Here is a 14,988-nt window from a genome sequence, read left to right as displayed (position 1 = left end):
GGGCCTACGCGGTGGGTGTGGGCGGCCCGTGTCTTGGGCGCGAGACGCGCGGACGGCATCGCCCAGCTCGCGCCTCTCTTGTGGCTGATTGGTCCAACCTCCGCTCTTCCCGCCGTCTTCCTCCCCCCCTTAGCGTTCCACGCTATTTTTGCATATTTTCTTGCCATTGGCCACTTCTCCCCTGGGGAGGGGCTGCTTCGGAATGCAGCCCTGTGCTAGAGGGAACTGGCTGGGCCGGTTAATCCAGATTAGGGTGGTTCTTTGGGACGGTTAATCTGGATTAAAGTGGGGAACTTCAGTGAGGGGCTGCGTTTGATTTTGTTCGGGACCTCGATTGGAGCCATCAGCTCTTGGCTTTGCAGCCATTTAACCAGGGCTTCTCCCTGCAAATGGGGGGGGGGGAGCCAATTTAACTGGAAATTTTCTTTGCAAAGTGTGGAGTACTGGGAGGGGAGCTAATGTAAGTGAAAACTCTTGTTTGCAAAGAGAGAAGGGCAGAGGCAATTTCCCTGGGATCTTCTTGTCAAGGGGGCAGGGGCTAGCTGGACCTGTTTACAATGTGGATTTTTTATTATTATTATTTATTATTTGCCAACTGAAGGGATGGGGGAGGGGAGTTGCTGCCTCAAATAATTTACGGGGACATTTTCTCTGCAAAAGGGAGAGACAGAGGCAATTTAATGCACTGGAAATCTGCTTTCAAACTAGGTGTGGGGGCGGGGGCCGAACCACTTTACCTGGAAATATTCTTTGCAAATGGGGAGGGGCCTGAAACCAGGAGTTTAGAAAAACTTGGGGGTGGGGAAAAATTCCATCAGCATAGAGGCCACTGGGTCTGGGATTGTATTGTATCCTGCAGCAGCTGGAGGGGGGCTGTAGGCCTGGGGGGAACTGCCCCTCTTGGCCCCTAGCAGATGAGGCTCTGCAGTTTAACTGGAGATTCTCTTTCCAGACTGGGTTTGAGTGATTTAATGGGGGGCGGGGTTTAAATGGGGACAGATGTTGGTCTTGATCTAAGCAGTTTGAACTGATTTGCAGCCTGGATTGGAGGGAATTAATTGGGAGATTTGTCTCTGCAGTTCCCCCTGCCCTGCATTTGGGAGTATTGGCTCTGAGTCCCCCGTCCCCCCCCCATCTTATTGTCTTTCCCCAGCTGCTTTGAGCTGTAAAATCCAAGAGATGCCTGGCCGGGTGGGGGCATAGCCTATGCACCTTGCAGTGCTTCTGGCTTCCCTGCTGTGCCACCTGTGACCATGAAGGTTGGAGGAAGGGGGACCCTGGCTCCTCAGCCCATGGATGTGGGGACCCAACAGGGTCCCTGGGGCCTTCAGAGTGAAACAGACACAGGGCCAACACCCTCAGTAGGCGTAGGTCACTGTAGCTCCACAGCAGAGCCTGATATCAGCTTTACACCTGCTGAGCATCCAGCTGCTGGTGTTGGAATTTCCAAAGGAAGCCAGACTCAAACTGGGCACCTAATTCCCTTAGGTCCCTTAGAAAAATCCCCAGATAAATTGCTTTATAGTGGGACACCCCCCCCCCCCCGAAATGGGGGAGGAGGGGATCTCTGGGCTTCGTTGCATAGAGAGGTGGGAATGTCACAGGGTCTTGTGGTGACCCTTACCCAAACTTCATAGCCAAATACAGAGAGGTGAGGGGCCAGTGTCTCAGCTGGTGCAAATTCAGACCAGCCTAGAAACTCTTGCGCTATAAAGAACCTGACAAGGAAATGGCAGAAACTTAGAGGATTGAGATTTCCCCAGGCTAAGGCAGTCAGCTGCCTCAAACCCCATTTAAAATTAGTCGGACTTCAGTGTCCAAATCCCCTAGGAATCTTCCATTCATTTTAGTGGCAGACATGCACCTAAATCCCCTAGATGGCACTGAGGCTCTCAACCTCAACCTAGTAGGGTTGCCTGCAACTAGACCATGTCGCTTTGTGTTGATGGAGCTCGGCTGGGGAAAGTCCCTCTGGCTTTTGTTTCCTTAGATCATAGCTAGTGAGAGAGGGGATGTTATCTCTGAGGGCAAGGAGGCAAGCTGCTACCAAGTGCAGTACAAGATGCTTTTCAGTGCATTGGGCTTTTCTCTGATTGGGATGCAAGGCTGACTGCCAGTCTGAATTTGTCTAGCTTCAATTTACGGCCACTGGATATTTTTAATCAGAATGTCGTGCCAGGTCAAACACCTTGCAGAATTTGCAGTGTGTTATGTCAGCACTTTTACCTTTATCGACCAAACGTGTAATCTCATTACAAAAATATCAGATTAGTTTGACAGGATCTAGTTTCCGTAAATCCATGTTGATTTGCATTAATTATAGTAGTCTTCATTAGTTATTTATTAATCAGGTCCCATATCAGCTGCTCCCTGGTCTTGCCCAGGATCAATGTCTGGCTGACAGGCCTCTAATTACCAAGGTCATTCCTTTTACCCTTTTTAAAAATTGGCACACAATTAGTTTTCTTCTAGTCTTCTGGAATTTCCCCAGTGCTCCGAGTGATCAAAAATCTTCCTCAGCCGGCTCTTTTAAACTCTTGGATGCAAGTTCTCTAGACCTGCTGATTTCAAAATTTCCTCTCTTTTTTTCCCCCCACCTGAAGAGCTTTACTAAGTAGCTGCAGAGGGGAAATGCAGCTGCTGCTGGGCTGGAACCCACCTGCTAACAGTGCGCAGCAATGCTAAACATTTCCAGAGAGGAAGCGAAGGGGAAGCCTGCATCCAAACGAATCTGTAGAGGGAACTTTAGGGGTTAAGAACAATAGAAATGTCAGGCTGGAAGGGACTGTGTGAAGTCATTGAGTCCAGTCCCCTGCGCTGAGGCAGGACCAAGTAAACCTAGACCAGCCCTGACAGGTGTGTGTCCAACCTGTTCTGAAACATCTCTAGTGATGGGGTTGGAGATGGACAAATCGGGGCTCTTGGTTTACGTTTCTGACTCAGGGTCATTGGTTCTGAGGTGGGGGTGGAGTAGCAAGGCCCAGGGTCTGATTGGGCATGGCACATGGGGGCGGGGGTGACTCTGCACTCCGTAATGATGTATGGAAATACATTATGTTCACACTCATAAGCATAACTGGAATATGCTTTATGCAAAAGGTCTCTTGTATGGTATCATTACAAAGCTTATAATTTACGGTGTTCATCCTATTTGCATGTATTATTTCTATGTCTGGAGATAGAACAAGATATAAACTTGTATTACAGATGTAAAACCATTAAGTGGAAGCCATTATGGGTGCTTCAGAATCAATGAACTGCGAATGGGTTAGTTTACCTGCAAGCCGTCCTGTGTAAGTGTCGGCCAGCTCCTAGGTAATGAAGAAGGAGGTCTTATGCTGACGTGGTCATGTGACCTAAACTGGAATCCGTCTTAAACTTGGTGCTTTTCCATTTAGAAGAAGGGGTGAGGACCCAGAGAGACAAAAGATTCCCACCTGGTGCAAAAGCTATAAAAGGGGGTGGTACAGAACAAAGGGGGTCTCCGTCATGAGAGAGCCCCTGCTTTTCACCTAAGATGCCAAGGACTGTACCAGGGGAAGGGATTGGGCCCAGACTAGGAAGGAGTCTAGTCTATGAAGAAGCTTATTGGAACATCTCTGAGGGTGAGATATACCTGTAAACAGTTTCATAATGTATTAGGCTTAGACTTGCATGTTTTTGCTTTATTTTGCTTGGTGACTTACTTTGTTCTGTCTGTTATTACTTGAAACCACTTAAATCCTACTTTTTATTCTTAATAAAAACACTTTTGTTTGTAAGTGATTAATACCTGGGGGAGCAAACAGCTGTGCATATCTCTCTAGCAGTGTTCTAGAGGGCGGACAGTTTGAGTTTACTCTGTATAACCTTTTATACAGAGTAAAACAGACTTACTTGGGGTTTGGATCCCATTGGAAACTGGATGTCTGGGTGCTGGAGGCAGGTGACCTGCTGAGCAGTTTTTGGTTAAAGTCTGCAGCTTTAGGGGCGTGGACGCGTGGACCAGAGCTGGGTCTGTGTTGCAGCAGGCTAGCGTGTCTGGCTCAACAAGGCAGAGTTCTGGAGTCCCAAGCTGGCAGGGGAAACTGGCTCAGAGGTAATTCCAGCACGTCAGGTGAAGGTCCCAAGGGGGTCTCTGTAACCAAACCTGTCACAGCGGGGATATCGGTTTAGCTGGGCCGAGGGGTTGCATCAAGCAAGGCAGAGTATGAGGGGAGCCTGCACACTGGCGGGGTCATGGTGCCCAATCCACTCCCTGTAGAAGTGTGCGTTTCTGGGAATAGGAATCTCTCATCATTTCCTGTAAAGAGGCAGAGGAACTTTCCAAGGGGATAGCTCAGGGCCAGAACCACCCAGGGCTGTGTGTCTCTGAAAAATCCCTGTGGCCCTGAGTGATCACTTGCCTTGCTTTTAAAGGCTAGAAGATTGCGTCCTCTGACCTCTGTGAAACAAATATTCAGTCCAGGCACCAGCTGTGTCCTCAGGTTTACAGAGCCCATATCCTAATCACAGAGCGAGGGAGGGCAGGTAGATTCAGAAACTTTCATTCTCTCCCAACTTCCCCCGCCCCACTCACTGGGCTATAGGGCAGTCTCTGGCCATCCTTGTACTGGGCTACCTGCCCCACTCACCACAGCCTAGCGTCCCAGCCCCCAGAGCACTGCTGTGGGGCCAGCCTTGCCTGTCAGGGGAGAGCGCCCCGTGCTCACTCCCTGCAGCACAGCGCCCCTTAGCGCCACACTGGGGCATTGGGGTCAGCACTGACGGCCAGGGGAGAGTGCCCCCTAATGAGCTTCCCCTCCCTGCTCCATGCAGCACAGCGCCCCTTAGCGCCACACTGGGGCATTGGGGTCAGCACTGACGGCCAGGGGAGAGTGCCCCCTAATGAGCTCCCCTCCCTGCTCCATGCAGCACAGCATCCCCTAGCAATGCACAGGGGCATTGAGCAGCACTGACTGCGAGGGGAGAGCGCCCCGTGCTCACCCCTGCCCGGTTCCCTGCAGCACAGCACCCCCCACTGAGCCCTCACCCCACTCCACACTGCATAGCACCCCCTAGCAATGCACAGGGGCATTGGGCAGCACTGACTGCAAGGGGAGAGCACTCCCTACTGAACACCCTCACCCCACTCCCTACCCCACAGCACCCTCTCCAGACCCTCGCACACACTCGCAGCCACGTCTGTTCCAGTAAATGTGTTTTATTCCTGGCAATGAAGGGCAAACTCAGCCCAACGCAGCCTAGGGCCCCTCCTGCCTCCAGGCCTGAGGCAGCTGCGCCCGGCGTTTCCCTGGGCTCTGGCGTGGCTCACGCTTTCTCGTTGTACTGCACCGGCCATGTGCCGTGGACGCAGCCAATGACAATGTACCTGGAGGCCGCATGGCTGCGGTAGATGCACCGGGTGCCCTGCGTCCGCCTCAGCTCGCAGGTGGTGACAGCCAGCGGCCTCTTGCTGCGGCGCATGCCCTGGTAGGGCGTGCCCCCATCCCTGCACACACTCTGGATCTGGGCCCGGGAGGCGTGGATGAAGGTGTTGATGTCTTTGCAGGGCCGGGCCATGCCCCGGCGCTGCATCATGGCCCAGCAGTAATCCCGCCCGGCGTTGGTCCGCGGGTTGTCGTGGTGCTGCCGCAGGAACTTCTGATAGCGCGGGCCCTGGGTTGAGTCGCAAAGGAGCAGGCAGGCCACCAGCAGTGCCAGAAAGAGGGGGCCAGTGCCCTTCAGAGTGCCCATCGCCACCTGCAACATCACGCAGGGCCGTCTGGCTCGGTACGTGCTCCCTGCCATGGCAGTGAGGGAGAAGCCCCCCTGGGCTGACCCTGCAAGTGTGGGGCATAGCCGTGTGGCCATGGTACGGGTGGGAAACTGAAGCACAGAGACGCTGAGCCTGAGGTTTCTAAGGCTTCCCTCCGTGAGCACCAGCTGCGCAAATTGCTTAAGCAGTTTTGGAAAATCTCAGACTAAGTGACTGTCTGGAGTCACACACGCCCTGCAGGACCTAGCAATAGAACCCAGGAGTCCTGATGCCCAGCCCACTGCCCCTCCCTCCAACGACTAGACCCCACTCCTGGCTTCCAGCCCGCCCAGCTATAACCTTAGACCCACTCCCCTCCCAGAGCCAGTGTTAGAACCCAGGAGTCCTGGCTCCCAGTCCCCCTGCTCTAACCACTAGCCCCCACTCCCCTCCCAGCGCTGGGATAGAACCCAGGAGTCCTGGCTCCCAGTCCCCCTGCTCTAATCACTAGCCCCCACTCCCCTCCCAGAGCTGGGGATAGAACCCAGGAGTCCTGGCTTCAAGCCCCTCACTGCCTGGCTTCACTGGATCGATTTGCATCTATGTGTCTCTCTCTGGGTTTTTTTCGTCTGGCTCTTCATTTGTGTCGCGTGCTGAGGTCTTTGGCTTTCACTGCTCGGTGTTTCTGCCTGTCTGTGTTAGCAAGTGCGAAAAGTCGGGACACTTTTTTTTCAGGGGCGGAGGGTATATTTGTCTATGTAAGACAAAGCCCCTAATATTGAGACATCTGGTCACCCCACTCTATGCCCTGCCTGGGGTGTGTGTACCTGCCTAGGTGAGCATCTTTCCGAAAGCTGTGGATGTCTGTCCCTTTGGGCCAGTCTCTCTGTCCATTTCTCTCCAGCTGGTCTCAGGGGGCTGGGGAAGGTCCGGAGCTCTGTTCCCCTTAGCTAGATCCCTCGCTGACCCGGTCACCTTCTCAGCCTCTCCTCTGGCCGAGCTGGGCACCCCACCCCCAGCCCTGCTCCCCACCCTGGGTTTAATCCAGTCTCTGCCTTACCTGGTGGCTTCGCTCCTGCTGGAGCACAGGGTCTAAAGCTGAGCGTCTGAGTCTCCAGCCTGGCATGTGCCCCTTATATACAGCCCGGCTGGCCAGAGAGGGCTCCCTTGAGCCAGTTTCACCTGCCCAGGCCCGGAGATGTCGGGTGGGGCACGAAGCCAGTGAGCACTGGGCGCCGGCTAGTTCTTTGAGCCAGCTCCTTCCAGCACTAGGGAGCCTGGCGACCTCCGAAGCCAGAGGCAGGGTTGGCTGGGGTGGGGCCAGAGGGTCTTGCTCGATGACCCCTAGGGGAAGGCGTGGTGGGAAGTGCCAGGTTTACAATGGTGCCGGCAGCACCATGGAGCCGGGCCCGTGCTCAGAAGGGGCCCTGTCCTGCTCTGCTTGCACTGTGCCCTGAGATCCCGCCAGCCCACTGGCTCCCCCCGCCGCCCACTACTTGCTCCTTTCAGCCTGCTCGCTGGTTGGCCAAGGACTCCTCTCCACCTCCTGGCCTCACCCGCCGGCTTCTCTCTGCCCCCTGGCCGGACCCCAGTGCACCTCTGGCTCCAGGCAGTCTCTGCTTCCCACCACCTGTGGGGCCCCACCTGTCTCCGCGGAGCTGAGCCGCCTGGGACTGGTGCAGAAGCCTGGCCAGGCTCGGTCAGTTTGCGGACAGGGGCCGTGTGAGGGACTTAGCTGGGCCCCTCCAGGGCCAGGCAAGTGGGTCCTGAGGCAGCCCGGCCACGGCAGGCGCTGGCCTGGCTGATCACACCACTCCCAAGGGGCCGGGGCGATTCCTCGCCCTGGGACCACCCTTGGCTGCACTGCCAGCTCAGCCCTGCAGACAGTTGCCTCCCAGGGGGCCGGTGAGTGCAGACCTGGGGGAGTGGGTCTCTGGAGGGCCTGGGGAGGAGGGTGCTGGGCTGTAAGGGGGCAGGGAAGATCTGTGTGTGTTGGGGCACTAGGGAGTGGAGGGTTCTGGGGTGGTGGGGTGGGGGGTGGGCAGTTAATACAGCCCTGGTGGTGGGCTCCATGTACCGGGCTACAAACCTCTTGATGGCAAAGGAGGCTGCTGAGGCATTGGCCTGGAGGTGGGAGACCTGGGTCATGGTCCCAGCCTTTGGTCAAGTCCCTTGGCCTCCCCGTGCCTCAGTTTCCTCACAAGGGCAGATAATCATCTTCCTTTCTCCCACAGACTGCTCTGAAAACCCTCGCCTTGCGCTGCGAGCAAATTGAGACGAGGCCTGTCTGTTACTGCGGGTGTGTGGGGCCCTGAGCTCGGTCGGAGTCTGGGCAGCGCCCGGCACAACGGGGGCCCTGCAGGCAGGAGCTGTGGTAGGTTGGCATCATTTTCCAGATGGAGAAACTGAGGCATCAAGCTTTTATTTAAAAAAAAAAAGAGAGACTTTCCAAGCCACGGAGGGATTTGGGCCTTTTTCCCGCATCAATTTCTACTGTAAATCGAAAGGGGATGGGGAAAATCTGCCCCCTAAGTCACACAGGGAGCACAACTGAACTCAGGTGTCTCCACTTCCAGTCCAGGGCCCTATCCTTGGGCCCATATGGCTGGAGAGCTGCTTACTGCTGAAGGGCGAACTTCTTGGGACTGTCCTGTCGGGTCAGAGCCGGGGACTATCAGGAGCCCCAGTCGCTTCCCCCCAAGGGAAGTCTGGTGTCTCGGGGCAGAACCTGACCTGCCGGAAGGGCCTGGCCGAGGTAGGCGCGGCAGTAAGCAGGTTTCCTGTCCAAGGACCACTACTCTGGAGACAGGGTGCCACACTGCCCAGCCCAAGGGCTGATCCGGCTTGGCAAGGATGCCGTGGGGCAGGTGACCCCCAGGGGACGATTTAGTGGAGTTGCCTGAGGCCAGCCCCATTGTTTTGGCTCCACACTGAACACACAGGTCACTGGCCCATTGTCCTTCTCCAGGCGCCGGAACCGGCTGCCATGTCGCCCGTTGGGGCAGCCCCAAGTCCCACCTCTGGTTCCTGGCAGCTGCACCGGGGGCCCCGGCCAAGAGGGAGGAGTGGGCAGGCTCAGGAACGGCTGGGGAGGGGGGGAGGCCAAGGCCATGTAGGTCAGACGGCCTGGGGAGGAGGGGGCATTGTCACCAGCACATCCATCAAAAAGATACCGGCCAGGAACTGACAGGAATAGTGTCGGCTGGGAAGGCGGAGAATATGAAAGGAGACATAGTCCATTCCCCGCCCCCCTGAGCCAGTCCCTGCCCTGAGGGCAGATGGGAGCCGGCGCCCCCTAGAGGGGAAAAGCCCCATGTCCCATTCCCCAACCCCCTGAGCTAGCCAGTCCCCACCCTAGGTCCAGATGGGAGCCGGTGCCCTCTAGAGGGGAAAAGCCCCATGTCCCATTCCCCAACCCCCTGAGCCAGCCAGTCCCTGCCCTGGGGGCAGATGGGAGCCGGCACCCCCTAGAGGGGAAAAGCCCCATGCCCCATTCCCCAACCCCCTGAGCCAGCCAGTTCCTGCCCTGGGGGCAGATGGGAGCCGGTGCCCCCTAGAGGGGAAAGGCCCATGTCCCATTCCCTGCCCCCCTGAGCCAGCCAGTCCCTGCCCTGGGGCCCAATCGGCATCATAGGCGGCTTGACTCCACAGAAGCTATGTTGAATTACACTGGGAGGATCTGGCCCCACGGCCCCGGCGGGGTGACCCAGGTGTCCAGCAGGGGCGGATGTAGCCCTGAGGAACCCGGGGGTGGGGGGCGGTTAGGCCAAGGAGAAGGAAGAGAAATGGCATTGGGGACACACAAGCCCAGCTGCTTTGCAGAATGGAGCCTTTATTGAGTCAGGAGCGTGGCAAGGACAGGACATCTGAACGTAACCAGATGCACCTGCCCCGCTGCCAGCACTGCACTCGCCCCGCCCCCCAACCCAGCTCCCCCAGACACAGACAGCTCCCCACCCCCACCTTTTGCAGCACGTCTGGTGTCCAGGCCGCCTGGAGACACATGCAGCAGGGCGAACGACCAGGCAGCCTGCGTGGCCTGGGCAGTCCTGGGCTTGTGTCCAGAGCAAACCTCACCGGACAGGAGCTGCATGGCTTTGAAGCACTGCTCCCATGGTGCCAATGCTAATGGAGAGATGCTGATTGACACCAGCTGGGGGACCGGCCCCATTGACCCCCCCATAGAGCTACGGTCGTTTTACACCAGCTGGGGGGCTGGCCCCATTGACCCCCATAGAGCTACGGTCCTTTCACACCAGCCGGGGGTCTGGCCCATTCAACACAACGCGTGGCCGAGGACTCAGTCCCATGTCGAGGCGGGGCAGGGCGTGGTGCCTGGCCCTGTCACATGATGTGGCTCTCGTCGAACTGCACGGGCCAGCCTGCCGGGTCGCAGGTGACGACGAGGAATCTGTGGTTGGCGTGGCCCAGGTAGCTGCACCGGCCCCACGGGGGGCCCTTCAGCGAGCAGGTGGTGACGGGGAACTGAGCCCGGCTGCGCCGCCTGCCCCAGTACTCGATGCCCCCGGAGCCGCAGACAGCCTGGATCTGGGCCTTGGGGGCGTGGATGAAGGTGTTGATGTCTTTGCAGGGCCGGGTCATGCCCCGGCGCTGCATCATGGCCCCGCAGTAATCCCGCCCGGCGTTGGTCCGCGGGTGGTCATGGTGCTGCCGCAGGAACTTCTCGTAGCGCGGGCCCTGGCAGCGGGCAGGTGGGGCCAGGCACCAGGCCAGCACCAAGAACAAGAGCAGGCTGAGCCCATCCCGAGAGAGACCCATTGCGGAAGCAGGGTAGGCCTGCAAGAACAAGACACCGTAATGCTCGGTGGAGCTGTGTCCTCTAACAGGCACTATGGGCAGCAGAGGTTGGGGGTGGGGAAGGGGCGGCTGTACTGTATAATGGGCACTAGGGGCAGCAGAGGGTGGGGGTGGGAAGGGCGGCTATGCTGTATAATGGGCACTAGGGGCAGCAGAGGGTGGGGGTGGGGAAGGCGGCTATGCTGTATAATGGGCACTAGGGGCAGCAGAGGGTGGGGGTGGGCAAGGGGCGGCTATACTGTATAATGGGCACTAGGGGCAGCAGAGGGTGGGGTGGGAAGGCGGCTATACTGTATAATGGGCACTAGGGGCAGCAGAGGGTGGGGTGGGAAGGCGGCTATACTGTATAATGGGCACTAGGGGCAGCAGAGGGTGGGGGTGGGGAAGGCGGCTATACTGTATAATGGGCACTAGGGGGCAGCAGAGGGTGGGGGGGGGGACGGGGCGGCTATCGTGTATAATGGGCACTAGGGGCAGCAGAGGGTGGGGGTGGGGAAGGGGCGGCTATACTGTCTAAGGAACACTAGGGCGGCAGTATAGGCTGTGGGGCAGGGAAGGGGCGATTGATTTCACACAGCCTGCTTACCAACCCTCCCCCCGCCACACCCCGCATCGACTCTCTCCAGTCCAGTTACCGCTCCCGCTCGTCCCCTTGTCCGGCCCGGCCCTGCTCTCCCTTTCCCCAGTGTGCAGCTGGAGAAGTTCCTGTGGATTCTCTCCAGATTTAGGTCACTAAGAACAGACTTTGGAAGTTCGTGGCAGTGCTGGGAACCCAGGAGTCCTGGCTCCCACCTCCCCTCCCTCTCCACACCAGGCTGGTGTACGCTGGGGACATACATCGACATAGCTCTGTCTGTCAGGGGAAATCCACCCCTCCCCCAGTGCTGTAGTTGTGCTGAGCTGACCCCCGCTGCAGGCAGTGCTAGGTCGGGCCCCTCAGGGCGGTGGATTGCAGACACTGGCTGGCGAGCCCCTCTGTGTTTACACCCAGGCAGTCCAGCGGTGCAGGTGCAGCCTTTCATGTGTAAACAGCCTCTCTGCCCTCTGAGGGCCAGCGATAGACCCAGGAATCTGTACAGCCTCCCCCTGTCTGCAATGGGGTCAGGGCCAGATTCTGCTCCCCGCCCCGAGTCAATCTGCATTCCCCCCCTGGCTAAAATCTCTTCTCAGCTCACCTGAGTCCTGCAGCTCCCCTCAGAGATGGATCCAGCTACCAGCAGAGCTGAGCGTCCCTGAGCCTCCTTCCCCTCCAGCCCTGTTATATACAGCCCGGGGGGGAGGGGATGGGGGAAGCTCCTCCCACTGAGGGGCCCAGGGATTCTGGGTGGGGTAGGGAGTTCTGGAGCAATGGGGCTCTGGCCAGTAGCTTGCAACACTGTACACCCTACAGTGCCCCTCAGCCCAGCACTACCCCACAGCCAGGGCTGGAACCCAGGAGTCCTGACCCCTGCCCCTGTTCTAACCCACTAGTGCCCCTCTCCTGTCCCCAGCTGGGGAATAGATTCCCAGTCCCCCCACCCTGTGCTACCTCACTAGGCCCCACTCCTCTCCCAGAGCTGGGGATAGAACCCAGATGTCCTGGCTCCCAGCCCCCTGCTCTAACCCGTAGACCCCACTCCCCTCCCAGAGCTGGGGACAGAACCCAGGTGTCCTGGCTCCCAGCCCCCTGCTCTAACCCGTAGACCCCACTCCCCTCCCAGAGCTGGAGACAGAACCCAGGTGTCCTGGTTCCCTGTCCTGTGTTTTAGTTATAGCCACACACACACACACACATACACCCAGGGTTGTTCGCCAAGGGATCTCCTGATGAAAAGCTGCCAGCTCCCTGCTGGCTGTTATCTAGGAATGTCTGGGAGCAGATAGCACAGACCCCACACAGCACCCCTGTACCCCGCTGCCCCCCTTTCACCCACCCCCCTCTCCCCCTAAGCATATCGGCCCTGCGCTGCCCTCACATGCAGACATGGGGCCTAAGACAGCTGCATGCTCAGGTCCCATTTAAATCAAACGAAGGAGACTTTGGTGGCAGGGGGGCCAGGCTGGACACCAGGACACCTGGGTTCCCTCTCGGGCCTCTGGGAGGGGAGTGGGGCCTGGTGGTTAGAGCGGAGGGAGGAGTCTGGGATCCAGGATTCCTGGGTTCTCTCCTGGCTCTGGGTGGGCAGTGGGATCTAATGGTTAGAGAAGGGGGGGCTGGGAGCCAGGGCTCCTGGGTTACCTCCGGCGGCTCCCGGTCACTGGCACAGCTGGGGTGCAGAGACAGCTTCCCGCCTGTCCTGGCACCATGGACCGCGCTGCACCCCGGAAGTGGCCAGCAGCAGATTCGGCTCCTAGACGGAGGCATGCAAGCGGCTTGGCGCGACTCTCACCTGCAGGCACCGCCTCCCCCCCAAGTTCCCATTGGCCAGTGTCCGGCCAATGGGAGTGGGGAGCTGGTGCTTGGGGCGGGGGCAGAAGCCTAGAAGCCAGACCCGTAGCTGGCCACTTCTGGGGCACAGCGTGGCGTCGGAAAGGTAGGCACTAGCCTGCTTTAGCTGGGCAGCGCTACCGACAGGACTTTCAACGGCCCGGTCGGCAGTGCTGACCAGAGCAAGGTGACGCAGTGCTTGACATGCCTGGGCACGACCCACAGTTTGAAAAACACTGATCTAGTGGGTTAGTGGAAGGGGGCTGGGAGCCAGGACTCCTGGGTTCAGTCCCTGGCTCTGGGAGGGGGGAGGATCTAAAAGATTAAGCAGCGGGCACTAGAGGTCAGGACTGCTGTGTTCTACCCCGGCCCTCAGAAAACACTGGGGGGCAGTGGCTGGCGTGCGCAGGTCTGGGAGGCCGGCTCGCTGACAGTCTCCTGGCTGTGGCCACACCCGTTCTGGAGTTTTGTGCCTCAGTTTCCCCACCTGCAGCACAGGGAGCAATCCTGGGTGGGCTACCAAGTGCTAGGAAGCTGCCAAGGGGAATGGGCATGAGGGGCCTCAGCCACAGGCCGCTCGGACCCCAGGGGGGGCCCCTCCGGGTGTCACGCGGTGCAGAGCAAAGATCCCCAGGGCTGGTTCCTGGAGCTGTGATAAGCAGGTGCCAGGACAAACCCAGTGTTTGCTTGTGGCTCATCAGCAGCTATTATTGGTCCCCATGACCCCCTTGCACAAGGGCACTGGGAAGGGAAAGTCGCGGGGAAACCCCGACCGGCCCTGGGAGCAGGAATGTCCACACAGATACGGCTTGGGGATTGCCCCGGAGACCCCCCCACAGTAAACAGCACAGGGGTCACCGGCCGCTGGGATGCAGGCGCATGGAGCAGCTGCCCGGACTCCTGGGTTCTACCCCAGCTCTGGGGAGGGGAGTGGGTCCTGACTGGTTAGAGAAGGAGGGCTGGGAGTCAGGACTCTTGGGTTTTCTCCCCAGTTCTGGGAGGGGAAGGAGGGGTCTAGTGTATCACAGCAGCGGGCACTAGGAGTCAGGACTCCTGGGTTCTCTCCCCAGTTCTGGGAGAGGAAGGGGAGTCTAGTGGGTCCGAGCAGTGGGGGTTGGAGTCCAGCACTCCTGGGTTCTATGCTGACTCTCACAGGGGAGTAGAGCCTTGTGGAGCCCCTTTGCTCTGGGAGGGGCACAGGCCAGGGGCCAGAGGGTTACAAAGGCAGAAAACTCTGTCTCTCATTCCCAGCTCCCTGAACCTGCACTGGACAGGCCCCAGAGAGAAAAGTCTCCCTGCTGCAGCCAACCAGCTTTTCTGCCCTGGGGACGGTTGGGAACCACCCCCTGGCGTGGGAAGGACCCGTCCCCTTTGCAGCAGCTGGCGCCCGTGAGCTGGGACTGGCTAGAACAAGCCCTCCAGGGGTCAACAGCTGCCTAGCCCATCCCAGCAGCGTACATGGTCCCTGCCCAACTGCATCCGCTTCATGTTGCGCCCCTCAGAGGGCAAAAATCACCCATGGTCCTTTGCTGGGATCCACAACACCAGCAGGGATGAAATTACCTTCTTGGTATTCACCACTAGCGGGTTCTCTCCTGGAAGAGACGGAGGGAGTCACGGGGGTAGATAACCCCATGTCTCAGGGCACCTGGCTTCCTTTCCCATCTCTGTGTGGCCTTGGCAATTAATTTCGCTCCTTTGCCTGTGGGAAAGGTGATGCTGCGGGGTGGGGGAGGGATTGAACTTGCAGATCTAAAGCTAAAGGCTAGGCTGACAGAAGAAACTCTGGCTGCCAGACGAAGCTAGAGCCACAGGCTTCAAAAGACTTCCCAGATTCCGAGCCAGACGGGGCCCTTGTGACCATCTCATCTGATGCCCTGGAAAGGCCAGAATTGAATCGGTAAATGTCAATTTCACCGCACACACCTGTGAAAAACTCTTTCCGTCGCTGATACTCGACAGGCACAGGTCAGCGAAGTCACACCCATGCAGCCGGAGAACTTCGCATTCGATCAAAGGACGTCGACTTTGTATATTTTGACACATG

The 14,988-nt window shown here is 58.2% G+C and overlaps 2 protein-coding genes across 3 annotated transcripts; both read right to left on the bottom strand.

Annotated features, from left to right (window-relative positions):
- Window positions 1–5,289: 5,289 nt before the first annotated feature.
- Window positions 5,290–5,832, bottom strand: LOC120380057 (ribonuclease-like). The gene has a single exon (XM_039497561.1). The coding sequence runs from the start codon at window positions 5,830–5,832 to the stop codon at window positions 5,290–5,292; it is 543 nt and encodes a 180-aa protein (XP_039353495.1).
- A 3,838-nt stretch (window positions 5,833–9,670) lies between these two features.
- On the bottom strand, window positions 9,671–14,656 carry LOC120381012 (ribonuclease-like). Of its 2 annotated transcripts, none has more exons than XM_039499020.1 (2): window positions 14,505–14,656; window positions 9,671–10,513 (listed from the first exon to the last, which is right to left on the bottom strand). In XM_039499020.1, exon 2 carries the CDS (start codon window positions 10,493–10,495, stop codon window positions 10,061–10,063), a length of 435 nt encoding a protein of 144 aa, XP_039354954.1. In that variant the 5' UTR covers window positions 10,496–10,513; window positions 14,505–14,656; the 3' UTR covers window positions 9,671–10,060. The 2 variants fall into 2 exon arrangements, with proteins under 2 accessions (XP_039354954.1, XP_039354953.1); XM_039499019.1 differs by lacking the exon at window positions 14,505–14,656 and adding an exon at window positions 11,710–11,776.
- Window positions 14,657–14,988: the final 332 nt, after the last annotated feature.

This window comes from Mauremys reevesii, linkage group 13, assembly GCF_016161935.1.
Source record: "Mauremys reevesii isolate NIE-2019 linkage group 13, ASM1616193v1, whole genome shotgun sequence".
Taxonomy (NCBI): Eukaryota; Metazoa; Chordata; order Testudines; family Geoemydidae; genus Mauremys; species Mauremys reevesii.
Note: the sequence above shows the minus strand (reverse complement) of the source record. Positions and strands in the feature narration are given on the sequence as shown.

Bases quoted from the DNA above. Each gene is read 5' to 3' on its own strand.
- LOC120381012 (XM_039499020.1), bottom strand. From the start codon at position 10,495: ATGGGTCTCTCTCGGGATGGGCTCAGCCTGCTCTTGTTCTTGGTGCTG.
- LOC120380057 (XM_039497561.1), bottom strand. From the start codon at position 5,832: ATGGCCACACGGCTATGCCCCACACTTGCAGGGTCAGCCCAGGGGGGC.